Genomic DNA, 27,621 nt, shown 5'->3' with positions numbered 1-27,621 from the left:
CCAGTGCTGTAAAGTCACACTGAAATAATGAAGCAAATTCAATATTTAATTAAATCAGTAAAATGAATTGATCACAAAGACACTGAGCATTTTTTTAAATGACTGGACCACAGAACTACAGACAGGTTTTCAAAATTACAAAAGTACAGTATACGAGAGGCATGCATTTTTTTTTCTATTTAACTAAAAGCTGATCATAAAATACAAAAACTGCAGGCCCAAAGCAGTGAATAAACTTAGAAAACTGAAAGCTTATAAATCACATATTAAGGTTTGGATAAGTTAGGAGTCAAATGTCTGAGTACTCTAAGAATACCGATTTGAGGACTTAGAGAAAATAAGAGAGAAAAAAAAAAAAAAAAAAAAAAAAAACCTCTATGATGACCACTTTGAAATGCAAAAGGCAAAATGAAATGATTTTGGTGTCTCTAGAGGTGCTGGTCAAATGCTTCCCAAAGCAACAAGAGAACAAGACTCTCCATGAAACATTCTGCTGTTGACTGTTTGGGAAAGATGCTAAATGTGACCATTCTCCAATCCCTGTTTGGAGAATTATATCGGGGAACATGCTCTTCCTCAAACCATGACACTCCCGCGGCAGGGGAGGAGGAGGAGACGGGAATACCTTGTGCCTGAGCCGCGGAGCTGTGGGAGTAGCCCAGGGCCAGGAGCGCCGTCTCCACCAGCTGGCTGAAAAGCACGTCCTTGCGGACCAGGACGAACTCAGCATGCTCTTCCCTGTTGTCATATTCAAGAGAGCCGTCCAATTGCTCCACCACACAAAAGACGGGAATCATCAAACCTGCGGGGACAAAATTCAAGAGCAAACACAAACATTACAAAGCAAATCTCGGTCACCATCATAAGAAGGGAAGAGACAGTTATAAAAGTCACTCATCTGTGATTGACAGTGGCTTGGATTAAACAAGGCTCTTAGTCAGATGGGCCTAATGGGAGAGCTGTGGATTTTTTTCCCCTTCATTATTACTATCAGACTGCAGCAGAACTACCCCAAGCAGTGACAGAAGCCCTCAGATTCTAGTCACTAAAAAGTGGAGTGTCCCAATTGAGGTCTCCTGACTGAGAAACCTCAAGTTCATAGTCAGCACGTAAGTGAGACCAAGGAGACCTTCTGTCTTCTCGCATCCGCATGTCTATGGTCTTACCATCAGCCATTAATGGGACCAGTATTTTCAGATCAGATGTGCTTTTGTCTAGAAATATTGTAAGACACCTAGGAGGGAAGCATATATGATTTGAGACCCTAAGCTATTATGTGAATATGTACAAGAAAATCAATAGGAATTTAAAAGAAACCCCTCTTGTATCTTTTATGTTTCTAAATCTTGTTAAATAGGCCATCAACTAACCTGAAAATACTCTGCTCACATAAGTCTTAGCTGACATTTAATTTATGTCAAAATCTGCATACAAATATGAAACTCTTGTCTTTAAAAAAAAATTACTATATTATATGTTAACACCAGTTACCACTGGAAAGGAATACCTCGGCTTATGTTTTCAAAGAAGTAAACTACCCTAAAGAGTAAAGCAAATTAGTGTAGCTGAAAATCTGTTGAAATCTGTTGTCACTGAAATATTTCTCTGCTTTGTATCAATGTGTGAAAAGCTAAAAAATGTTTAATTCACTAAAGATTTTTTATAAACTGTTTTTTATTAAAAAAAAAGTCATACAGGCATTTAAATCTAAACACAGCCATGACAAAAGAAGATCAAAGTTTTACCAACATACAAGTAATAAACATGGACTCTGCCCCACGTAATTCACATAAATTGGTATGTTACAGACTAAGGATCTTCAAGAAAAATTAAAAGTTATGAAGGGGGAGGAAGAAGATCAGTTGCTCATGGTGACAGCATTTCACAATAAAAATAAGACCTCTGTGTAAAATGACATATGTGAAATATGACCTCTGACACACAGAACGCATAGGAGTTTCTCTAGAAACCCCTCCCTGTTGCCTGGACCCTGGAAGCTTCCTGACTCACTCTGATCTGGAAAGCAGAGGGTGGAAGCAGACATTCTGCAAACTACCAGGTCACAGATGTAGATTTTTCTTCTAAAGATAATACAATGGTGACACTGGTTCCCATGTGCTAATTATTATTATTAAAGTTAATAAGTATTGGATGTAATTATTAAATATAACCATTATTAACACTAATAATACTCATTAAGAATTGTTATCATTAAAGATCATGGTAATTATTATTAAGCCTGCACAACAGAATAACAAGTCACACCACACCATGCCTGACACAACTATGAACTTAGTATTCACTCCTAAGAACAACAAAACAGCATTATTGTCCATTGCCCATATACCATCCATGGTATCAATTTATGGAACATCGGAAATAAGGGTGGGGCAGACATTCTTTTAAACAAAGAAGAGAATTTAGCCTAGCCACATGGTGCCTTACAAAATGTTTTTTTAAAACATGATCAGCACTGTCATATCAAATGCTTATTTACTTATGCCCAGTTTATTCCCAACTGCTTGTACGACATATAGTGAACAATATAAATTAGATTTCTTCCAAATTATCTCAGTGGTCATTCATTTATCCAACTTTTGTCCCCTGAATAGCTGCTGTGTGGCAGGTATACCCCATGGCTCTAGTGATACAAATGAAAACAAGCTTGCCCCTGCTCGTACCCGCAGGGCAGTTGAAGAGTGTTGTAAAATCTTCCTAAGCAAGCATAATGGCATTTTATAGGATCCATTCGTGAGAGTCCTTACCAGCACCGAGTAGCCTCCATTTAGACCTTTTAACTCTTACATACTGGTAAGTGATCTTTGTTCAAGCAAGCGGCTTGATTTCTATTTTTAATGATTTAAGTGTATGCACACATAGGGCCATGCAGTCAGTGGTGCCATAAGCTACTTCATCACTAATACCTGTGTGTACCTAAGTTTCAATGCTGAAAATCCAGGGCAGTTCCTAACGTCAACATCTAGGTGTCACACATCTGGAAACCACAGATAAGACCTTTAAACGAATCCAGCTGCTCCATAACCTATCCTGCAGCCACTGCTTTAGTGACCATAAACCTTCCTCAAGTGGATGGTCACCTGAAAAAACTGAAGACCCCAGTCATTTTTTAATAATACTAAGAGTTCATGAGTTAGAGATAAAGTACAATACTAAAGCACAAAGATTTATACCACGTAGAGATTTATTTTTTGAAAATGTCAACGATCAAAATATTTCCTAAGTATTTTATTTCAGTGACTAAAGGAAGCAAATTGTTATCTGACATGACAGCAATAACTGCTCAGAACCAAAAAGCAAGTACCTATCCCTCACAGGCATCGCCTGCTTTCAAAAAAAGAAGAAAAAAAGGGACATTTATAAAACAAAACAGTATTAATCAGAAGTATATGACAACAGAATCTGTTCTAAAAGCACATATACACGTGATACTAAAAGCTATCATAAACAGGTTATATTTAACCACTAAAAAAAATGTACCTTTTTAGTAGAATTGGATCAATCAAAATAATGATGAAATCTTTACAATGAAATGCAATGTTTACAAAAGAAGAGGAAGGCAGGAAAAATAGATACAGTTACCAGTGACAATGACAAGAGAAATGAAAACTAGTAAAACAGTACAACTGAGGTCAAATGTAGGGAAGAAGAAAATTAAGGTATACATTTAAAATACAGCAAATTCCTAGGAAAGAAAACTATGAAAGGATGAGTAGAAATATATATGAAAAAAATATATATTTATTCATTTGATCACCCCATTTGCTCCAGTCAAAAGAGAAAAAAAAAGAAAAAAAGTGACAACAGATGAAAGGATAGTGAGAGCATGTGGCAAGCACTTCAAAAAATAAAAATGGGAAGCATTAAAAGTCCCAATAAAATAAAAATAGCAATGTAAAACCAAGATGCATTTATAACAAAATTTAGAAATGATCAAGAAGAAAAAGAAAGACACTGTTGTCCTCACCCTATAACGAGAGCTTATGGCATTATTTTTCTTTTATTATAGCACAGACCATCTCCAGATGATCAAGGAGAGAACTTTGAACCTTTTGATTACAAGCCTTGCTAAGCCTTTTATAATTGCAGGAGGTAAGCAAGTGGTTTAATCTAGAGGACAGGCACACAGCCCTAGCCATTTGCTAAAAATTAAGAGCTCTTCTGACAAATTGGGATAAATGGTTAATTCTGTTGTCAGAGAGGTAAAATAAGCAATGGGACTCTCTCTACTAGAAAAATGCATTTTCCCAATTGTTACTAGTTATGATGCTCAAATTGCCATTTTCATCATGACGTGGTTTCTGAGGAAGTGTGCATCATTATAAAGAGTTAACCTGATCTTCACCACCACAGCCCTGCAAACACAGACACGTGGGGAGATGGCTTCTCTGAGCCAGGATGGAGTGAAGTCCCGCCACTGTCATTACTAACCTATGGGAGTAATTTGTTTGACCTCTCAGCTAAATTCCTCCTAGCTAAAATGTAAATAATAATATCTACAGCCTAGAATGGTGTGAGAATTAAACAGTGTAACATAGTTAAATGGTCTGACAAATAGCCCTCCAATAATGAAATCCATTTGGTTTTCTTTTTTCAAAATCAGTATTAATACCACTTCACAGAGGAAAAAAAAGAGACCAATAATTTTTTTCAGGGTCTACCATCAAGGCTCAAGATACTTCCTGAAAAGCATTTCTTCAGAATGAAAATCATACCAGTAATTACTGAATGGCCTAATTAAGATGCCTAAAGGCTTAACATGTTCACCGTGCCCCACAGCCCAAAAGGGTGAAAGTGTTAAAAGCACCATACTTAATATGCTAAAACTGCCTGTCCAATATAGCGGCCACCAGCCATGCCGTGACGGAGCACCTGAATGCTGACTGGTCCAGAGCTGAGATGCGCCGTGTGACATAAAGACTCAACATCAACAATTTAATACCAAAAAATAAAAAATTATTATATTTAACTCAAAATATTTTTATTAATTGAATATAGAAATAATATTTTGGATATACTGAGTTAAACAAAATGTATTAGTAAAATTAATTTCATCTGTTTCTTTAACCATTTTTTTTTTAAAAGAAGCTACAAGAAATTTAAAATTATACATGCGGCTTTTATTACATTTTGATCAGACAAAGCTGCTCTAAGCAATCTGCCAAATACCAACATATACAATGGTTTTTCTGACCCAGGATAAATACTCCACAACCTGATTAGCAGGACAATTGTGCCATTGTCACTTATCTCTCCTCTGTGTTCCAGATCTTAAGAGACTTGAGGACAGATGTACTCTTGGTTAAACTCCAATATCTAACGTGATATCTTCCCTGTTTCACTGAACAAATTGTAGGCTATTGTTTTACTCCTAACTATATTAATCCAAGTTCTTTAATAAAAGAAAGACTTTTTTTTTGTCTTCGCTTCATTTCAGAGAACAAAATCTAAAGTGCTCAGGAAATGACAAGATGGAGAGATGAATGTGAGGAGCAAGTACTGTTTAATGTGTTGGATCTAACAGTGAAAGATGAAAGAAGGTCCAGAGGCAGAGGTCTAGATAGCAGGATTCTAGCGTCTTCTGGGACACAAAATGATACTCTCATCTGCAGGGCAACTCCTAACTCATCTTGTACTCTGACATACATACTTACCTTTGTTTCTTCCCTGTTTACCCTGTGAAAGGGTTATTATTACTCTCATCTGATAAACGAGGAAGCTGAAACTATAGGAAAATTAAGTACGATGTCCAAAGAAACTAAGAGAAGCAAGGATAGAGCAGTTCCAGTTAGCCAACTTTAAATCTGAAGCACGCAGCATTCTTGCGGGCGGGCGGGGGGGGGGGGGGGGGGGGGGGGGGGGCTGTCAAAAAACAACACTCCAAAACCCACACCCACAGAAATATAAATGTGTGACCTTTCAGCAAAGGACCCTTCACCACTTGTGTCCAATGTGTAACCCACGTCAGTTGTAAGTGAATTCAACTTTCAATAGCCTACTCCATGTCAGGGTTATCGACATGGGCGCAGAGGAGACGCGAACACAGACCCTGCCCTTCAGCCGCTCACAAAGAAAGGCTCACACAACGTGTCCTTCCCAGCGTGGGTGAGCAGAGGCTCCAGGCTCCTCCTCAGCCCCTTCACCTGCGGGATCCACCCTCATTCCTGAGCCTGCCCCCCAGTGACAGGAGCCAGACTGAGATGATAGGAGGCCAGCCTTTCACCTCCCCTCTTTCAAAGGGCTTCTGAAACCATCCTTTTCCAGAAGAAAGGTAGCCACAGGGCCTTCTCCCTTCCCTGGGGGCAGCAGTCGATCAGGTTCTAATACCTGAGAAGGCCCCTGGGCTAACTGAAGATCACAAAGGCTTTAGGGCAGAGCCTTGCATCTTTATCTGTTCTTTGTATAAAACTGAGGCAAGGAATAAAGCATCACCTTCAGCAACCACCACAATCAATAAATCACAGATCCGCAGAAACACTGAAACAAACTCTACCAGGGAGCCCGACTGAACGACACGGGGGCTTCCAGACGACTGGGAAGGAGGGTGGGAGTGGGAGCAGCTCTCTTTTCTTACTGCAGATTTACCAGAAACACAAAACTACTGTTTCCGTGCTCTAAAACCTCACACCCCCCGCCAGCCCCCCACCATCTCTGTTACTCATATAGTCTCTAGATGCTTCCTTCCACCCTGAAACAATAAAGGCTAGTTTGAGTGCCAAGAACTGCAACCAGAAACAGAACGGACGAGGGTGTCCTGCATCACCTTCTTGGGGTCCCAGGAAAAATTTCAAAACGGACCAAGTGTGTCTTCCCTACTCCCCTCTTTTCTGCTCCTCCTCTCAGCTCCCAGGGACCAACCTCTTGAGCTCTGGCGGCCCCAGGCTCCACATTCCACTCCAGAAGCCCACTCCCCCAGGAGCTGAAATTCCAAAGAGATTAATAGATAAAAAGATGCAACACTTTACAGTCTGAATGGTTTGGTAGTCTCTTAATCTCCTCAGATATATTTTCATTGTTAAAGAAGTACACTGCAGCCCATATTAACTTCCAGTGGAAAGATCTTCAGGTAAGGTAATAAAGAAAAACATGTTTTCACCAGTACATGTGTGCTAAATTGCTTCAGTCATGTCCGACTCTTTGCAATGCTATGGACTGTAGCCCTCCAGGCTTCTCTGTCCATGGGATTCTCCAGGCAAGAACACTGGAGTGGGTTGTCATGCCCTCATCCAGGGGATCTTCCAGACGCAGAGACTGAACCCACTTCTCTTGCGTCTCCTGCATTAGCAGGTAGATTCTTTATGACTAGTGTCACCTTGGAAACCAGTATTAGGAGGGCAAGTAAAATCATCTGGGGGCAAAGCAGCCACCTATAGGTGGCACAGAGGTCCTCCAGGCTCCCCCAACTGCTCCACTTTCCAGAGTTCCTCTCTGTCTTTTGCTTGTCAACTACAGATTCTTAGAAGGATCAATTCATTTGTTTTTGCTGTTGGTTTTGTTTTTAACACTTCCCGAAGAGGAAACAGGAGGCAAGATAGAGATGGGACAGCTGCAAGTCCTGGTTGTTCACAGGTAGAGGACCAATCATTCCTACAATTATGGGGAAGGCAAAATAATTACTCTAAGGCCATGAGCTGTCCATCCATGACCCAGTTGCTTAGAATTCAGAACTAGACCTCCAAGTAAAGTTCCACCTACAAAGCGCATCAGTGCCACTTCCTCTGTGTGCAGGTGAGGAGAAGGTTAAGACTGTCAAGAAGTATTTCCAGAATTCTCTCTAGTAAAACCAGACACTATTTACAGCCCCTGGGGCAGATCTTAACTTTGGGAGATAAGAACAAAAAATAGGCCAGGGGTAGGGCTGGCCAAGTAAGCTCTGGTCCTCTCACTTATCACCTCCATGGCTCATATTGGGTTTAAAGTGGTAGGGAAGGGAGATGAGTTTTCTGGTCTTTCAGATTTCTGATTCCAGGCCTGTCCCCAAACTGAGAGGCCACAATTCAACCTGAAATCAGATCTGAAGGCTAAAGGAAAACTCCAGGTCTCTCGATACACTTCAGTTCCAGAAATGCGGTGGCAGCATCAACTCGGCCTGGCCGTCTGCAAAACAGGACTTCATAGGCATGCAGGAGGCACAGTGTAGCTACTTATCTAAACCAAAACTTCTGAGCTCCACCTGGGAACACAGCCACAGCCATCCTGATCCAAGGAACTAAATTCCCAGATGTCAGCAATGTCTAGTTACAGTGAACGAGAGGCTGGCCATTTCCTTCTCCAACACGGACTGGTCTTAGATAAGTCCTCACCCTCCCGCTCCCCCTTCCACCCCCAGACTGACCTGCAGCAGAGACAAGAGAAATGTTCGTTCATTTTAGCAAAATGCTAACTGCACCTAGACATGAATAACCACCATTAATAGGCAGTGTGGGTTCCGGAAACCCCATGACTCCGCAGCCATCTAACTGGTCCACGTCACTGTGGCCCTACTGCATGGCATTCAGCATCAGCAGACAAGGAGCACTTTCTAGGGAAGAATCTTCACACGTGAATCCAGGAGTTAACTTACTCCATGTTCTCCAGGGAAGCACACCAGATCACGGGGCCCTGCTCGACCACTGCCGACAGACATTGTTGGCTGCTCACCACAAAGGCATCCCAGTCGGCTGGCACAGGACTCTGCTGGCTCACAGCACCCTGCCCTGTGACCGTATACACCCTAGAGCCCCGAGGGCGTCTTATCTGCAGTCCTACCCATGGCACTGAGGGCGGCAGCATCTTTTCTAAGGGTAGTAACTACAGAGAGAAAATGTTTACCCATCCCAGAATCAAAACAAAATTTAAGAAAAGAAAAAAAGTCAAATATGCAAGTTTGGGTATCACAGAAGTGTTCAAACATACGGGACACTGTGTGGGGATCCCCCAGCTCAAAGCTGAATTCTTCAGGTTCTTCTCACATTGGGTTAGAAATGCATATACTAGTTAGTCTTGAGACTCAACGGCATGTCAAAATGACTGTACCACAATTCATTAACATCAGGATCTCCGTCCTCCATTTAGTAAAATTTTATTCTGGAGGTTTCTGGGAAGGTCATTTTTTAAAATAGTATTGAACTAGAGATGTATTTGCCACTCCCTTCATTCTCATTATCCTCTCTGGAAAAGCTATTTGCAACTCAGCCCCAGGAGTGAAAAAAGGAGTCAGTAAAAATTATCTTTGTTAGCAAACTAACATTTGCTTCATCATCACAGGTTTTGAGCTCTGCCTAAATGTTATTTTATCTAATTTAACAATTAAAAAACCCTTGATTAATTTCTCCAGTGTAGTGTTAAGGAAAGATTAACTGTACTGAGGTTCTCTAGCAAGGAATTAATAAAGGAATCAAGCACTTGGCTCTCAATAAGACAAGACTACCCAGATTTCTAGTGGGAATATTCCAGAGTACAAGCATGTTTTCTTTGGGGAGTTTAACTCACCAAAATTATTAAAAATTGAGATCAAACACTAGTGCAAAGCCCCAAAGGAAATCATACTAGAGTGGAGAGATTTTTATCAAATGAAAACCTGAAAAGGTAAAGTTTTTATAGTGAAAAATAAAAGGCTTTCTCCCTTACAAGAAAAAAATCCTACTGCCCTATATCTATGTTTAGGGTTCAAACAGCAAAACGTATACAGATATTTAATAAATGTGTAAAGATCGTCACTGTAAATTGAATGCAGCTTTCACAAAGCCAAGCTTAAACAGAGAAGCAGCCATTACCATCCTTTCCCAACCACTAAAGCCATTCTCATTCTTGTACCCAACAAAAGCCTCCACTGAGATGCAATAGCAACCAGGTCCTTGAAACGGATAACACTGGGAGGTAAAAAAGAAAAGAACAGGAGGAGAGAACAAGAAAGTCAAAATCATACTGTGTATTCTGCAGTTCCCTAAGGGGACACTGAGCTCTCTAGATTGCAGTACATAGGATATTATTATTGTGACTGAAATGAAGTTAATAAAACCCAGCATACAGACTGGGGAAACTCAGGTCCCCACTGATGGAATACTTCCCACACAACGTATTTTAAGCATATATGTACCTGTGTAATTTATAGTAGTTACTTAAATAAGAAAAACAAAACAGAAAAAAACTAGCATATTGTTTTTCATTTTATGATTCTAAGACATCTCTTTATAATTTACATCATTTCCCAAAGGCAATATTAAATTTGATATTATAAAACCAAAAAGACTATGTCAGCTCTTGAATGTAAATCCACTGAAACTCTTATCCTCATTCTTAATGTTATCCAAAGGATATCACCCAATCATAGGAGGAATGTAATTCCATTTTTAACTATCTTTGAAAAGTGTCACAAAAGCCCAAAGTGATTTGTCTCCTGGAAAAAAAAAGTCATAAGCCTTTATCCTAAAGAAAATATATATGTTTCTACCTTTCCTAAAGCACAAAAACCCTGGGAGAGCACCACAGTTTCAGATTGGGGTTAATTCCAGATATGGAATATCCCAACTTCAAAAATATTTCATTCTTCCTAGATTCCCTGAGTTCACAAGTTATTTAACTTAAGAACAATTTGAGCCACAAAATGAAGCATATTAGTGTAGTTTCTCCCTGTCCCTTCAGAGGCCACAATTTTAAAATAGTTCTCATCTCACAGGCTCAAAACAAACTATCAGAAAGAGAAGTCAAAGGCTCCTTTTTGAAATCAGCCTTAAAGGAGAAAGGGGTTGCTTGGGAGGTTAGTTCAGAGGCGCAGGTTTAGGTGTAGGCCTGTGGGTGCACGCCTCACCTGCCTGCCCCAGTGACAGAGACTATCTCAGCGCCACCACCGCCCAGATCTAGATAAAGATGACAAAAGAAACTCTACCCAACAGGTTCCATGAATATGGGTTCATTTCTTTACTTTGCTAGCAGGAGTAGGATCGACAACCAGATATGTTTTCAGAGAGCAAGCCTGTGTTTATTATATACATGAGAGGCTGGCTGTGAGGAAGACTTCACTGACTCACATCAAAGGCAGAAAAGAGCTGCATCTCAGAAGCCTTCCTGGCTTGAAAAGAACTGTCTCCCTCTAACTCGCTTTCAAGCTATACATCAATCTTCAATATAATTATGTTTGACAGAATATAAGCTCTCGGCAGTTAACTTGTTTACAATAAATGCTTAGTTTGGGTACACGGACTGTATTTCAGCCTTAGAAATATCAAACGCAAACCTACAACAGCCCCACTATCCGGCTGAGAATTATTTTGCTATAAACCTTTTTATTGGGGGGCTGAGGGAATTACTTTGCAGTTTGTTTTCCACTAGCCACTTGGAGCAGTGTGAAAAGAGGTACATTTATACTCTGACCCTGGGCTAATTGGAATTCTATACATTTCCACAGGAGAGCGTGCGGCATCAATCCTGAACGTGAAGGTCGGCGCCTAGATGGTTTCACCATGGCGGCAAAAAAACACGTGTGCCGCAAAATGGCTCTTACTAAGGGCACAGCGTTCTCCTCCAGTTCTTTCTCTCCTCCAAGTCTCTTGGGAACTAACAACCATTTGTGACGGCATTGGCAGACTTTCAATAGTAAGCTCCAGTTGAGGGGTGAGGGGTAATAAGTTAGCCGTAAAAATGTGCTGAAGGCTCAAACTCACTATATGAATGGACCTATAAATAGAGTTAAATCATGCTGAATGTTACCTGGAGATTCATCTGAGAAGAAAAAAGAAAATCAGGATCACCTTGTTCATCGTTATCAAGTGCCTTTACTTGAGTCTTAAATGAGTAATAACTTCCCTTTCGGTGAACAATTTGCTCCTCTTATACCCCCTAAATAACGAAGGATGTTCATTCCTCTAGTACCACATCTTCCAAGCCTACAGGACAAAATCTTATCTGGATGGAACCTGGTGAGCTGAAAGCTGGCAAAGCTTCAGGAGAACCCTGGTTTAGCCTCACTCTCCTCCATGAGCTACTTCCAGGCACGCATCCTCACTAGCATTCTGAACCCTTTCTCGTTTGCAGATCACAAGCTGATCATCACAGGGTTTCCTCACTTGTTTCTTAACTTCACAAACACCTTGTTACCAGATTTCTATGATAACTCAACTTTAACATAGTATTATTATTATATATTAAAAAGATCATTTTAAGAAACCTAGTTTAAGTTTACTTCCCAAAATAACTAATACTGGGGAAATAGTGTTCCTTTATTACTTAACAATGAGATCCCAACTTCTTTCCCTCTAGTCAATGTTATCATTTCAGGAAACATAAAATAGAGAATTTTTTAAGTCTTTCAGCTTCTAATACATAAGACACATAAATTATTTCAAGAGTCATTAAATGTATTTTATTAAAAAAAAACTTGTCACATGACTTCAGTATGAGAGAAAGAAAGGAAAAATATTTTCACTGAATTATCAACCTCACAGATCTTTTTTGCTAATATCAAAAGCAACTAGTTTGCAACATGAACTAATGGAAAATTGTTAAATTCACCTAAAATAATCACTTCTTTTTTTGATTTAAATAAGCCCTTTTAAAACCTTGACTATTTAACTGCTATTTACTTAGGGGAGGGGAGACATGGAGAAGGTGACTGATGAAAAAAAAACAGTGTTTTTTTTTTTTTTTAATTGTACAACAAAAATTCCCTCCAAGGCAAAAAGACATTATGCCAAGTTCCACCCAGAATTAATGTTTAGGTTTAAATTATAAAGCCCAGAAAAAATGGAACCACTAATAGACCCTTAAAGCTCATGGCATTCGTCAATGATGTTAGGTTATGTAAATGTTAAAACTGAAAAACCTTTTGCTGACAAAAGTATTTTAATGAAAGCACTATTAACTAGACTCTCTAAACTGAAATTTTTAAAAAAAGGAAAAAAAAGAAGCTCTTTGAGCTGTATGACATAAATTCCAGTCTGAAAGGGATTATGCTTTGGACAGTTCCGGGATTATGAGACCTTCACCAGGAAGGGTTTACTGCCTATCTTATTCCTTTCATTTTGTTACTCTCAGAAAGGTTTTTAAAGATCGAACCCAAGAAAACTCTAAGCTACAAACCAAAGAAATAGTCTCCTCTAACTCTGTCAACTGAGTCCAACCTTGGGCTCCTGCTGCTCTGATGGCCAACCTCATTTGTGGTTTTAGTATCCCCACAACGACAGGGGTTAACTCCCCTGTTTGGGCCAACTCCAGTCATCACCCAAGTTTCCAAGCACACGCAATTCTATGAACAGAGTAAGAAACACAGCCTACAGTGAAAGAACAGTAGCCACTGATTTCATCGGCTGCCAGTCAGCTCATTCCAAGTTGCTGAAAGTGCTGCCCTGGGGAATGAGGGCTGGAGGCTCAGCAGTATGAAGGATTATCGATTCAAAGGTTCCAAAGATTGCAGACAGCAGCCAAAGCCTATGCATCTCAGAGGACAGTCTATGTCATCTATGTGAATGTCAGGTGATGTGTCCGCATGGAAACTCGGGGTCCCCCCACAATGCCACGTATGCCAAGAAAAAATAAGGGTGTTCATTATTCATCTTCAACTTTGAACAGCCAAGATGGGGGGAGAAAGTTCTTCCTCCTCTGGAGGAAGAACAGGAGGCCCAGGGACCACACCTAACCCTTACTTCGCAGGCCTTTCTAACAAGAGAAACATTCATTACTGTTTACTTCCATTTACACAGGTGAAAAAGAGGTGGGAAAGAGAAAGAGAGAAGGCAGTTACTCCCTTCAGGTAGAATATAAGAAACTGATTCCCCATCTTCAACTGTATATGAAGACAAACCAATGAGCACTTTCCATGTCTCCTGAGCAACTACACCCAGGAGCTCCTCTCGGAACTTCCCAGGGCATAGTGAGAACCAAACGATCTCTCCCCAAAACAGAATTTAGCTAGTAAACACAGCAAAGTAAGTGAAAAGCACTTCAGTTTTTCTGCATCTTCTCCGAGACTAAAAATTGGTACATTGTGTGACAGGTCCACCTCATTTTTCTTAATGATGTTTTTATTATTCTTTCACTCAATTAAAGCAGAAATGGATATTGCATCTTCTGACTGTATAATTGTTATTGTAATCTGTTTTCGATCACTGCTTGGGAAATGGGTCCAAAGCAACATAAACTCTCCACTGCCTCAGAAGGCAAGTCATTTTCTTTTACTACGACACTTAAAGAGACATTTATCATGCTGCTCTGTTAGCATCTTTGGGTTATGACTAAAGAAAGTTCTTGTTCTGTTAACCAAAATTAATAATAATATTTTGAAAACGTTGCTATTTTAAGAGTTTTGATATGAATGTATTTTCCTAGTAAGCTATCAGTTTTTCCTTTTCTTATATGTATATATAAATAACTGGAACAAGCACAATAAAAATAAACAATTTTAACATGGGGAATAATCAGGAAATTTGAAAATCAATCTTATCCAGTTATGAAAAAACAGATGCACTTGCTTTCTAGCCAAATTGTTTTTAAGAAGTAAAAAATATTTTTAAAAGAAATAAGACAATATCTGTGCTTAATATTATGAAATTAAAATTGTTTCTATGAAAGATGCAAATTACCTCCGTCAGATCTTAGTGCTCTGAAAAACAATTTCTCTAACCAGAGTCTCTATTAATTTTATTCCTATCTGTGCAAGTTTTCAATAAAACAAAGACAGTCACTGATCTACTGTGCACATTTCAATAACCGCGCAACCATCAGTAGGCACCAAAAAGTTACTCTGGTGTGAAATGCACCCCTTTTCATATACAGTAGCTTGCAGCATCTCTCCTTAACTTTTTAAAAATCTTTCTGTTCTGTTATGCTATAGTTTTAACAGCTCTGTGCTAAGACAGAACTTCATTCCAGTGATAAGGCAACTAGTTATGGGTAGAAACTAATCTGTCTTATGTACTAGCAAGTAGTAATAACACTGAGAGCAATCAAAATTGAACTATACATCCCCCAGAGAGTTTTACTATCCTAATGTGTCCTAAACACATATAAAGAATATTCCTAGCACAATATAAGACTGTCATAATTTGCTCATAACTTTATTGCAAGGTTCAAATTCTGGAAATTTCTATTAAGGATTTTTTTTTTCCATTTTAAGCATGTGTCAACTAATAACTATCATATTCACTAGCTTATTTTTAATATTTTTAGAGGTATACACATCAATTAAGAATGGAAAAACTACAACCAAAAACCCAATCATCATAATTATATATCTACAACACATTTACTCCATATTAGGTTATTTTTAGCTAGTTAATTAAAAATCTGAAATAATTAAAAACTCTGCAAATGAGAGGCAAAAAGACAAGTTTCAGAAACAATTTCTGATGTAGCCTTTCACTGCCTCTTAGTTATACTGATTTTATCACAATTTTTAAATCACTTGCTATCAAACAGCAAAATAACTGTGTCAATTGAAAACAAAAAAAATTATAAGTATAGATGGAGTTCCATGATTTTGAAAACTCCATCACAGAGCATTTTTACATAAATACTATGTAACATAAAGTCCCTGTGGGGCTTGTTTCATGTAAAAGAAGAAAATAAATGTTTGGTTGATCACTGAATTCAGAAATACAGAAAATAACACACTATAGAGGCCACATCTGTACTTTTTTGGAGATGTGTAAGTCCTTAACTGGCTTTTGTTTTAACTCATACTTCAATTCCACTCAGGGCGGTCTACTTTGACTCTGAAGCATCTATCACATTACCCGTAAGTAGTAGGATAATGAATCCTTTGTATATAAAAATCCATTTTTAATACATAGACATTTCCAAACCTCTACTGCACTTTAAAATAGCAGGAATCCAGGGCTCTCCATATTGACATCCTAAATTAATGCTGGAGAGCAGTGGTGATTGGAAGTGAGAAAGCTCCAATACAATCAAAGTCAGCAGAAGGAAATCATTCATTTATAAGTCATTATAAAGAAAACAAAAGGCAAACTCTCTTCTTCATTTTTGAGCTAAGCATAAAGTCTCCTACTTGAAACCATTTTCAGTTCTTTCCCTCTTTTCTTTTCTCTCTTTTCTCTCTTTCTCTCTCCCCACCCTCCTTCCTTTCTTTCTTTCCTTTTTTCCAAAAAATAATGAGTTAAAATGTATGGGTTAGATCCAACATTTCACTGCTGTTCTTATTCTTGGGGAGTTGGGGGGGAGGGGGAACTTGCTGCCAAAGCTTCAGAAAAGAGAGTTTGGGCTGCTAATTTTCCGTTCACAAAATCTAAATTCCCGTTATGCATCTCACACAACTCATGAAATAATATGAAACAGTATTATATCACTGCAAATTGAGACATTTTTATCAAAATAAAGAGTGATGATGCCAACATTTCATTTGTCATTTCCCACTTGTCACTTTTCACTGACAAACTGTTACACATACAACTTTTGTCAAATGCTCCATCCTTAAATATGTTCCAAAATGCCATTGTATCTCAGCATTCATGTAAGGAACATAGTAAAACTACTATGGGACCACATATTAGTTATACAGGTTTTTTAAAAAGCCTACTTATTAGATAAAAGTATAAATAACTTTTTATTTATTTACATGCTATGTAAGATAAGGTTTGGCTTCCTGAAATACAGCAGACTATGTACATACTTTTTGCATGTCTATGTATGGGTGAGTCCCTTCACTGTTCACCTCAAACCATCATAATATTGTTAATCGGCTATACCCCAACTCAAAATAAAAAGTTAAATAAAAATCTATGTACATATTTTTTTTGCACCTAGTATGAGATTACTAGTTTTAAGAAACTTTTTTAATGATGAGAAATTGTCATTTTTATCTCAATAGAAACTTAAAAACCCTTAAAAGACCAAAGAAAATGATACAATTTGAAATTCATCTAACTCTGTCAATTTGTGTTTTTTTATATATCATATTAACTGTCTGCACTAAATCATAAAAAAAGAAAAAAAAAAAGAGTTTTAAATTATCAAAGTAGTACCACCAAGTTTGACTGCTTACCAGATTCGCCTTGTCAGATACATCAAATAATTACTATGTCTTTCCTGGAATAAAACTGATTTCCACATTTTTAAAATAACTCAAAACTAATTTTCTTACATGTTTAATAAATTAGTCTGTTTCCTTCCCTACAGAAAGGTAGGCAAAATATATACATACATTCGTACAAGGGGAGAAGAATTAACACAGGATATGTAGTATGTACAGACTGATACTCTTAGTCACAGCCCCCTGGAAAAAGAGGATATTACCTATTGTCCGCAGGGGTTAAAAAACAGATGCCTTAAGGATTATCTATGTAGTTTCAATACACACACATACACATATTTCGTTCAGATGATCTTGAATATATAATGGTCAGTGGGTTTCTACTAATGGAATATAAGGCTTCCAAAACTACTCGAAACATCAAATTATGCTCAGGACTTTGAGGGGCGGATACCCTATGTTCTGTTTAATGTGTATGTTTCATTGCATATATATATTTTTTTTAACCAAGTATATCTTTATTTTAATAACAGGCCAAAGACAGAAAACACTTTAGAGAGGGCTATTTTTCTACCTCAGCAAAACTGCAGAGGACATACAAGACTGTTGGATGACCCCAAAGCCTAAGTTCATTCTATTTAAAAGAACTTAAACCCTTAAAAAAAATGGAATAAAAGAGGGAAATACAATCTTTTCACTTTTAAAGTAATAACATGAGTCTTCCCCACAAGAATAATGGTGTTGTACATCCTTAGTTACAATGAATTTAACGAGTTTTCTCCATTTTGCCTATGTTGACAATATCTTTCAAATTTCTAAGTGTTTTATACATTTCAATAGGTCAGTATCTATACTCTTTCATATCTGCAGTGCTTTCAAAATGTAAAATGTCTCTCTACAAGTGCTCCTACGGTGACTACACCTGACCTGAAGTGCATTTCTTTTAATCGAAAAGGAAATGTTCCACTTGCAGATAATTAACACTGTAGACAGTGTTCAGCTCTAAATGAGGCCCTGCCCCACAATCATGATCACATTTGCTTCCCAATTTGAGTACATCAGCGTGTATTGCATAATGATATTTTTCCCCTTCCAACAAGACAGTTATGTTCTTGAAAGGGCTGACCGGTAGCAAGAAGAATAGGTCTACTTGGGGTCCAAGAGTTATAACTTCAACAGACAATTCTTCACCAAAATTAAATGGTTGTTTTAAAAACTAACTTTCCCCCCAAAAGCTAGTTGTTTTTTTTTTTAAAAAAAAAAAAAAAAAGCAAGATATTCCCAGTGTTTAAACATTTTCCCTTGAACTCTAGAACATTTAACACCAAAACAAAACAAAACAAAAAAATCATCAAAATTCAAAGGAAAATGGAAAATATCAGAAAGATTTCTGATGTTTAATGCCTCCTATCAGCAAATACACCATCTGGTATACTCAAGCGCTGTTCATTCAGTTTAAATAAAGCTGTCTGAAAGTTCTTCTTTAAGCCAAACATTAAAAAATGAAAATGCTTGTGTTAACAATGAATGAAGCACAGTAATTCATTGCTATTAAGGCACAACTGGCCAGCGCCTTTCAGCAGTCCAGGAGGAAAGCAGAACGCCTTGCTTCCTCGGGAAACTTGATTGGCATCACTTTCATTTTATGCTGTAGGTTGCGTGGCTGGAGCATTGCATACAGCTGAACATTTTAGGTACTTATGCTAATGGTGGTAAAAGGATCATCTGATTCTTATATTCATCATCCTTAATAATCTTTTCTTTTTCTAAATCTTCAAATAGATCTGTAAGTTTTAATCAACAATTTCACGAATATAAATTTCCCCACCATTAATCATCCTTTCTCAAAATCCTTATGGAGTGAATTACTAGCTGAGAGGGGACGCCAATTCTAGTAAGTGAATGTTACCCAGCAGGGATATAAAGCTGTCAACACCGTGGTGCTCTTGCTTGCTCTAAACTCTCTCCCAGCCTTCATATGTTTTTTAAAGAGATATTAGCCTTTTTTTTCCTAAGGATCTTCTATAAAAGCTGACTGTCATATATATCTGAGCACTTATATTTTATTACATACACGCTTTAAAACACACTGCTTAGATAAGAGCAAATACAGCCTAGAAAGTCTTAGAAATACAAAGCAAAATTGATCTACTTTCTAATAGTCTTCTAAAGCTAACCACACTGTAAACAACACACAGTGTAAACAACACACTTTAATAAGTCCCCTATTAAAACAGAATCCTGCGATGGTGTTTCTACCACCTCATCCAGTCAAATCCAGACACTAAAATAATCTTTTTTTAAAAAAAAAATTTAGTTCTCACCAAAAAATACAGCAAACTCTCTCTCCCTCTAGAAAAGTAGTGACAGCAACATAATTTATTATGGCAACCAATGCATTCAGAAACATTTATTTACCTATTTATCAGAAGCAGTAAGACAAACTGCCACTTTATTGAGCAGCCAATTAACTTAATGATTTCCCCTATTTTTAGGGGGAGACTATTTAAGAAAGAGAATCTCTAAAGTTTAACTAACGCATCCTCCCAAATTTTGAGCTCTGTTTTTAAAATATATATTATTACAGCCATCTTTACAACATTGACAAGACTGCAGTACATCTGAAAATGGTAATAAATGATGCAGAGCTATAAATATTTTTGTAGTTGTCTAGGGTTATTATATTGCTTCATAAAGAAAATTTAAACAAGAAGAGGTAGGATAATAGAAATATAATCTATTTTATATATACTCTATGTTCCCCCCAATCATTTCAATTATAAAAGAACCACTAAATAAATATATTACCTTAAATATTTTTAAAATTTAGAAAGTGCATTTTTAAAAACACTTTGCTTTTCTCCAATCTATATACATGATTAAAAGTTATAAAGAAATAAAATTATGTATCTCAATGTACATTTGGAAACTATCAATATATAAACTTAAACCCACAAAATAATCATTAACATTCAATAAGAAAACTTTGTACTATTCAAATGGTTTGCTCTAAGTTGTTATATTTTAAAACTTCCTAAATGAAAAATTTTCCAATCTATTATGTTCTACAGAGTAAAATCTTTTTTAAAGAACTTTAAAAATCCACTATATGTAAACTATTTTATCCACTTTACTATTAAGTATCATAAATGGTACTTATTGAGACAAAATAATGTCATTTTTATTTTCAATTTGGGAAGCAGCAGAGATCTTTTATATTACTAAATTAAGTTAAAGCTCAGAAAAAGTGACTAAACCAGCTTATTGAAACAAATTTATTACTCCTCACCAAGGCTTCATATTTTTCTATATCAAATTTGTAGTAACTGGTCAAATGTGAATTATCAGTTCCCAAAATATGAAAAGTAACTGCTATTTTACACTGAAGGTATCCCTGGTCACCAAAATCAAGTAGCTTCCTTCACAGTTCAGTAAGATATAGGAAGGAAAGAAAAACTTGTTTTAGGGAAGTACAATTGTTAATCATTACATTCTAAAATGTTTAGAGACTTCTTTCAATTTAGTGAGTTTAGAAAGAAGCCAAACTTTCAGTCCAGGTTTTTTTGGGTTTTTTTTCCTTATGCATAAGGCCACTTTGAGAACATATCCTCTCCAAGGATTTCCAAAAGTTTTTCAACCCAACATCACTGGTACTTATCATGTCATCTCACCTTGGGACTCACCATGTTCATTATATATTTTTCTTTGTTGTATGCATATGCTAGAAAATAGTACCAAAAATCCGAAGTTATTCTCTCAGTCTCAAGACAGTACATTAATAAACACTATTTCTAAAAAGTGAGTCACAAAACTACGAAGTTTTCTTTTGCTTCAAGTCCCTAAAATCAAAGATATGTAAGCCCACAATCTATGGCCAGATAATTTTATTAAAGCTTTAAAAATTGAGCAAATGAGTACTTCACAAGGGAGATGAAAAATATAATGAACTAAGGCAAACCATCCTGAATGTCTACAATGAAGAAATAGTAACAATAAAATAAGTAAAACCAAAAGCCTGTTCTTTTATAAATTGTCCATTGTCTGTTTATAAAATTTCTTTAAAAGGGACTGGATATTTCGAATTGAGTCTTTACTTGGAAATACATACTATGGCTATTTAGAGCAGGAGAACTTATCACTAACTTTCCCTAGGGTTTTGTTTCATTTCAGGCAGACTAATGTAAGAGTAACATTAAATAGGCTAATACTGAAAATATTAGGGGGAAAAAACTTTTAGAAGCAAAAAAAGTTTAAACTATTAATTATGTCAAACACAAAAAAACTGCATGCCATGTAGAACTGTGTATTTACATGTATAAAACAACTAAGGAAATGTCCTATAAACCTCAAAATATTTTAATAGTGTTTAAATTTCTTGCATATCTTTACTTCATAAAGTTACTTTCCCTAACCACTTTAAAAGAAAGTAGTTGTTTAAGTAGTAAACACTGCAAAAGATTTCAAGTAATATTAAATTCTTGGAAAGAAAAACAGTATGTAGTCAATAAGACCATTATACCATTTTTACCTTTTGTGCTATATAATTCCGCAACAAAGTTACAAATGCATATAACTTTTTAAACTTTGTTTTTTAAAAAACGGTAGAATTAAAGTCTCTAAGGGCCTGACAGATTCGCAGGGATTCTTTATTTCCCACTTGAAATAAAGTGGCTGGAAATACTCCCAGTTGTTAATCATTTGTCTCGAAGCACTGTCCTAAGTAATAAAGTAACATCAACACCCTTGCTCCTGGTCTAACCTGAGCATTCAAGATTAGTCCATAAAAGCGATCGCACCTAAACTCCATCCCTACAACAGATACTCTTGAGGCAAAGCAAAAGAGTTAGATCACTAAAAAGCTCTCTAGGAAAATCTAGAAACAGTTAGCTGGCTGTGACATAAACCTGCCAACACCTCAGCACATAGTGGCAAAGTGCCCAAAAAATGCCAGCCTCCGGGTAAACCACTTTCTTGTTTTAACTCGAGATGAAGCTACCAGTTGCAGATGAGAGGCGACGGGGGCATTATTTGGCAACCTGGAACTCACTTCCTGTAACCCTACACCGCGACAGCGCCTAATCAACCTGAACCCTGACACCCGGGCCTTGATCGCCCCGGCCGCGGGCTGCGCGCGCCTCCCCGCTCCGGGCTGTTACCTCCCACGGCCTTGGCCACGGCGCCGTTGGGCCTCCCGCGGGCCCCCATGGGGCTGCCGTTCTGCTCCAGCCGGGCCACCTTCGCCGGGGGAGGACCCTTGACGTCGGGACTGCCGCTCCGCCGGTCGGGGCTGTCCCGCAGACACGGGCTCTCGCTCCGCCGCTCCATGCTGCTCCGACTTGGAGACAAAGTTCCCACCGGCAGGTCGCAATAAAACGCGCAGGGACCTAGGGAGGGGGCGGGGGGGGAAGGGGAGGGAAGGGGGAAAAAAAGAGGGAAAACCGCTCACACACGTGATAGACGTTTAGGCCAGTGGGGCAGCGCGCCGCACCAAAGCCACCCAAACTTCCTCCCACGCTGCCCGAGGGGCCCGAACCTCGGTTGGCCGGAGAAACCGGACCCAACCTGACACTGGGTGGCCACAGCAAACCCCGAACTTGGGGCGCCGCGACCCTGCTGCTCCCCAGAAGTTAGCTCTGGGTCACGAAGTCCGGCCCCTCGCCCACGGGCGCCTAGAAGTGATCCATTCATTGGGACAGGGTTGGCATGACCCGTTCTCGGGTGCGACGGCCTTGCTGTCGAGGGGGAGGAGGGGGTCAGGGTTGCGGAAGAAATGAACTTCATAAAAAGACATCGCACGCACTCAAGGAGGGGTGGGGGTGCACACAAGTCCATAAGAAAACAAAATAACCACACGGTGAAGGCGCTCTGAATCGCCCGGCAGTAGGCAAAGGCCTGGCAAAAAGACCCTTGAATCCCTGCTGTTTATCTTTCCCGAGCACGTCTTGGGACACACACACACACACACACTTTGCACAAAATCAACCCTAATTCCACATTAATAAGCATTCCAAAACACTTAGACATATTGATCAGAGTAATCTTCCGCATAACCTTCACCTCAAGGGCGGGGGCTACAATCGTTATTATTTTGGAACGTTATCATCATCCGATCCTGAGTTTTGTTTTCAAAAGCTCTTCAGGATAAAATACAAAAGCAAAAAGCAGTTGAATTATTAGGTGCGGGAGGGAGCAGCCTTCATCAACCCCAATTTTTAAATCTCCAAAAGTTTTCTTCTGGGTCGCTGGGCTGGCAGCGCGCTCCTCGCAGAGCCCGCAGATCTCCGCACCGCTGGATTTAGGGGAGGGTGGAGACGCAGGAGGAAACACCTGATGAAAATGCACTCACATTGTCTCTGACATCCTGGAGAAGCTGGAACCCGGCGCAACAAAGTGCGCTGGGAATTCTGGCGGGCGCTCGGGTTGTGGGAGAAGCCGCGTCGCCACGGCTCGAGGAGCCAAGGTGGGGGTGGCAAAGGGGAGGTGAGAGGAGGGATGCGACAGATGCAGAGGCTGAGCTCGAGGGCTGAGGGCGAAGGTTGCGCCCGCACTCCCTCCGCGGCGCTGTCCGAGAGAGCGAGAGCCGCGGGGAGGGAACCTAGCCGGACCCGGGGCTTCCCCGGACTCCCGAGCTTGGCGCGGGCGCCTGAGTACTTACTGCTCACAGTCTGTCTGTAACTTGGCTGGCTGGGGCTCTGTCCATGGAGCAAAAGTAGAGAATCCAGGGTGGAAAGTTTCTGGTGATATGCTTTGCAGTGTTCTCCTAGTCTTCCTTTCTCTTTACTCTTTTCCCTTTCCCCTTTCCCAGGTCCAAACGTTTAAGGTCCTGGGTCAGGGTGTCTTCTTAGTGCGGCGACGTTGGTTGTTATGATGATGATGATGATGATGGGGGGGGGGGGGGTTGGGGGGGGGAAGAGGGAGGAGGAGTAGATGGAAAGGAGGGCTCCTCTAAAGGGGCACCCGAGCGAGCGCGAGAGGAGGCGACGGAGGAGGGGAGAAGAGAGAAGAAGGCTGAAAAAGCCTTTTCACACCTTCGGAAAGGAGACCCTTTCTGGAGAGAAAGGGCTGAGAACTGGGAGGCGGCGGAGGCGGGTCGGGGCTGCAGCTTCGCGGGGCCGCTAGCTCGCGAGGAGGCGCGGCCGAAGAAGCCGTAGGGCCGGTGCCACTGAGGATCGAGAAGGCGCAGGGACCCGGGACCGCGCGCGGGAGCAAAAGCGGCGGCCGCCGGAGCTGTCACCTCCAGCCTCTCCCCTCTCGGCCGCCGCCGCCGCCGCCGCCAGCAGCCGGAGCCGGACTCACTGACGAGCCGCAGAGGGAGACACAGTGAGAGGGAGATGATTATTAGTTGCGTTGAGTCATCAGGCAAAGTGAGTCCTTTTGGGTTGTCCTCGGTTTCCGATTTCTCCCCCTCCCCCTTTCCGTCCCCAGATCTAGCGCCTTCAAAATAATAATTTGGGGTGGGGGTAGGGGAAGTCTCTGGGTTATTTCGGGATGGGGGTTGGGGGGGAGAGATCTAAACCCGAGCCAGACTGGTCCACCGCATTGAAGGAGAGTGGGGGGCGGGGAGGAGGGCCGGGGAGGTTGCGGGGGGAGGGGGGCCCCGCCTGGCAGGAAATTAAACATCAATCAATCAATCGCTGTGAGCCAGGCGACCCAACAGCAGCGGGGCTGCAGAGGAGGCAGAGGGACTGAAGAGGGGCGGGTGGAGAGCTGGGAGGAGGGAGAAGAAGGAAGAGAGAGAGAGTCGGCGGTGGGAGAGCCGTGTGGCGAGGACCGCGCGCGCGCGCGAGGCGGCGGAGGACCGATGGCAGGGAACCGAGGGCCGCGCGAGGCCGTGGTCGCGGTTGGTGGGTGGGTGCGCCCGGGTGAAGGCGGGCGCTGCGGCCCGGGGTCTCTTCCTCCTCCTCCTCCTCGTGGCGGGTCCAGGGCGCGGCCGCCTCGCCCAGCCCAGAGGCGCACTAGTCCCGGCGCGGAGGCTGCGGCGGCGACGAGGCTGGCGCTGGTTGCCTGGTCTCCCGGCGAAGGCACAGACCCACGCGCAGGAGGCAACCGCGGCTGCCTCGGCTCCGGGTTCTACTAACTACGCGGAGTACTTTCGACTTTGGAGATAGGAGGGCTATCGCCTCCCCCACCCACCGCCTCCGCCCACCACCCACCGCCTCCGCCCCTCCGAACAACTTTTCCCGGTGCCTGCGAACTCCCCCTCCGCGCGGAGCCAGCCGTCCGGGCCCGCCTCGCCGCCGCACGCGCGGGGAAGGCCGCCTCTCGCTCAGAGCTGGCACGGCCGTGGGTCCAGAACAATAGCCCGGGTGTCCCGAATGGCAGGCGCACCGGCACTGCCCGCCGGGCTGCGGGTGGCACAGGGAAGAGGGCTGCAGGGGGTGCGCGGGGCGGGGGGCATCCCTGGATGACGTCCCTGGACAGCTCGCAGCGCCGGCGACATTTCGAGCAGCACAGCCCGGGCCGCCTGCAGGCCGTGACGCGGTGGCAGCGAGGGCGGCGGGACTGCCAGTCTTCTGGCTGCTGGGCTGGGACTCCTGGGACCCCAAGCCGCTCGGGCCCTAGGCTGTGAGCGCAGGCAGAGCTGAGCGGCGAGGACCTGGTCTCCCCACCCCGGGGGAGGCCGTGCGAGGGCGTCCCCAGCAGGTCTCGCGAAGGCGTAACTGAGCCACAAACTTTTGCGGACTCCCGCGGCCGCAGTCGCCCGTAGCCCGGCTCTGGCCGCGGTGTTCATTTAAGGTGGCGCCGGCACCAGCTGAGCAGGCCGGTCTCTGGCCGCGCTTTTGTCACTAAGATCACTCTTGGACGCGGAACCTCCTTAAAGAAAGCACGTGGGCAGAAGCCGCGGCCCCCGCGAGACACTGGGGGCGCCGGCTGACACTCGCGGTCCCGACCTGCGGCGGGAAAATGTGGACGCGTCCCCTCCCGTCTTGAGGCCAGTGAAGCCTCCTGAGGTGGCGGTACCTCCTGTCCTCCCGCACACCTTGGTTCTCCTTCCTAACCCCAGGGACCCCAAGACCTCCCCCGCCACATCTCGTCGCCTGAGTCACCAGTCCCCCTTAAGAAGCGCTGACTCTACGGCGGCGCCAGAGGGCCAAACTATATTCGATTTCGGGAAACGCGCTCGGGGGGCTGTTAATGGAAATCTAGGTCTGGTGTACCCGCAGCGGGAAGCCGCGTCTGCTTCGGTTACCCAGGGCCAGGTCGCCGTCCACTCGCCGCACCCAACCGGCGCGCGGTGTGCACCCAGCCTCCCCTCAAAAACAGGGAACGGGGAGGCGGGAGAGACTGGAAGAGAAAGGGTCCCAGAAGTGAAACCTGCCCCCGGCCTAAGTCTCAGAGCACAGAAGCCGGAGGACCCCGCACCCATTCGCCGCCCACCGAGTTCCAAAGGAGCCCGAGGCCACCCCAGAGGCGGTCGGAGCCGGGCGAAGACAGGAAGCGAGATGGATAGTAAATCTTCGGGGAGCCACCGGGAGTTTTAGGCTGCGTTTTCTTTTCCCGGTTTTCCTACCCCCTCCAAACCTCATCCCCCTCCCACCTCCCTAAAAGAAAAGGTTCGAGAAAACGCACAGTTCGGAGTCTATGAGAACAAAGTGCTCAAGCAAACCAACTCGTTGTGGTAGGTTTGGGGCTGCAAAGAGACAAAACTGTAAGTTCGATCGACAAACTTTTTAAAAAATCTGTACTATCAAGTCAGAATGGGAAGGGGGTGTTGCAAAAACCAGCTACTACCACTGTCAAAGTTTAAGCCCGTTTTCAAAATGGGGAAAGGCGCATTTCTTATTAATACCCTAACAACGATAATAATGCTGTTTCTTTCCTTACCTTGATGTTGAACTGCAGAATCCTCCTCCGGATCAATGTCCAGGAACTTAGAAGAATTGGTGATATTAGGACTTCAGTACTTCTGGAAAAAAATGCAAATCGTTTAGCCAGGATCTTTCCTGTCTGATTCGTCACTATTATTATATCTGATGATGCGAATGGTTGGAGCGATTCAATCTTAAGTCATTAATGAGCTATTTTATAAACACCACTGTCCGAAGATCTTCATTTACATTTTGCGAAGGATCACTTCGCACAGGCTTATGTCAACAGCATGATTATGGGGACTTCAGTTACACGCTTATGAACAACACAGCTGTATTGTTAATCGGTTAATATTTTATAAAGTGTAAATATTTTATTATGTTTTGAAAGGAACTATTGATTCTAAATTATTAAACCCCTGAGAAAGGCGGTTTAAATAAAGTTTACAATTAAGTACAATTAAATGTACATTGTGGCTAGTTTGTTTTCAGATTCTGCACTCTTTTAAACTCATTGATTTTTCTCTTTGTTGGAGTTTACTCTTGACCATTTTTAATAATGAAGAAAGTTATCATTTTGGGCAAAAGAACTAAAAAAACTTTAATTGCATTTAACATAGAAGGAAATGTCAAATACTATGAGTTATAACCAGAAATGTATTTTGAATGCATGGAGATGGGTGTTTAGATTTTACAAATTTCTTTCAATTTAAAGGGAAGAATTTTAGGGAATTTTGTGATATATGCCCGGAATGGGTTCCCCCCCACCTTGAGTTTTGTCCCTAATAAAGGCCTTTTCTGTTTCAAATTACATGAGCTTTTTACTGCACA

At 41.5% G+C, this 27,621-nt stretch overlaps 1 protein-coding gene across 4 annotated transcripts in view; it reads right to left on the bottom strand.

The window, feature by feature from the left end:
* SATB2 (SATB homeobox 2) overlaps positions 1-27,621 on the bottom strand; it is a 212,429-nt gene that overhangs the window by 169,248 nt on the left and 15,560 nt on the right. For 3 of the 4 annotated variants that reach the window (XM_043445524.1, XM_043445523.1, XM_043445522.1), the window contains exons 2-4: positions 26,807-26,888; positions 22,138-22,365; positions 626-802 (exon numbers count right to left, since the gene is read on the bottom strand). In XM_043445524.1, the coding sequence (XP_043301459.1) occupies positions 626-802; positions 22,138-22,306 (346 nt within the window). In that variant the 5' untranslated portion in view covers positions 22,307-22,365; positions 26,807-26,888. Of the gene's footprint in view, positions 1-625; positions 803-22,137; positions 22,366-23,636; positions 23,849-26,806; positions 26,889-27,621 lie in introns of those variants that run through there. The other variant, XM_043445521.1, reaches the window with a different exon arrangement.

The sequence above is a fragment of the Cervus canadensis genome, chromosome 24 (assembly GCF_019320065.1).
Source record: "Cervus canadensis isolate Bull #8, Minnesota chromosome 24, ASM1932006v1, whole genome shotgun sequence".
Lineage (NCBI taxonomy): Eukaryota > Metazoa > Chordata > Mammalia > Artiodactyla > Cervidae > Cervus > Cervus canadensis.
This window is presented reverse-complemented; position numbering and strand designations above follow the sequence as displayed.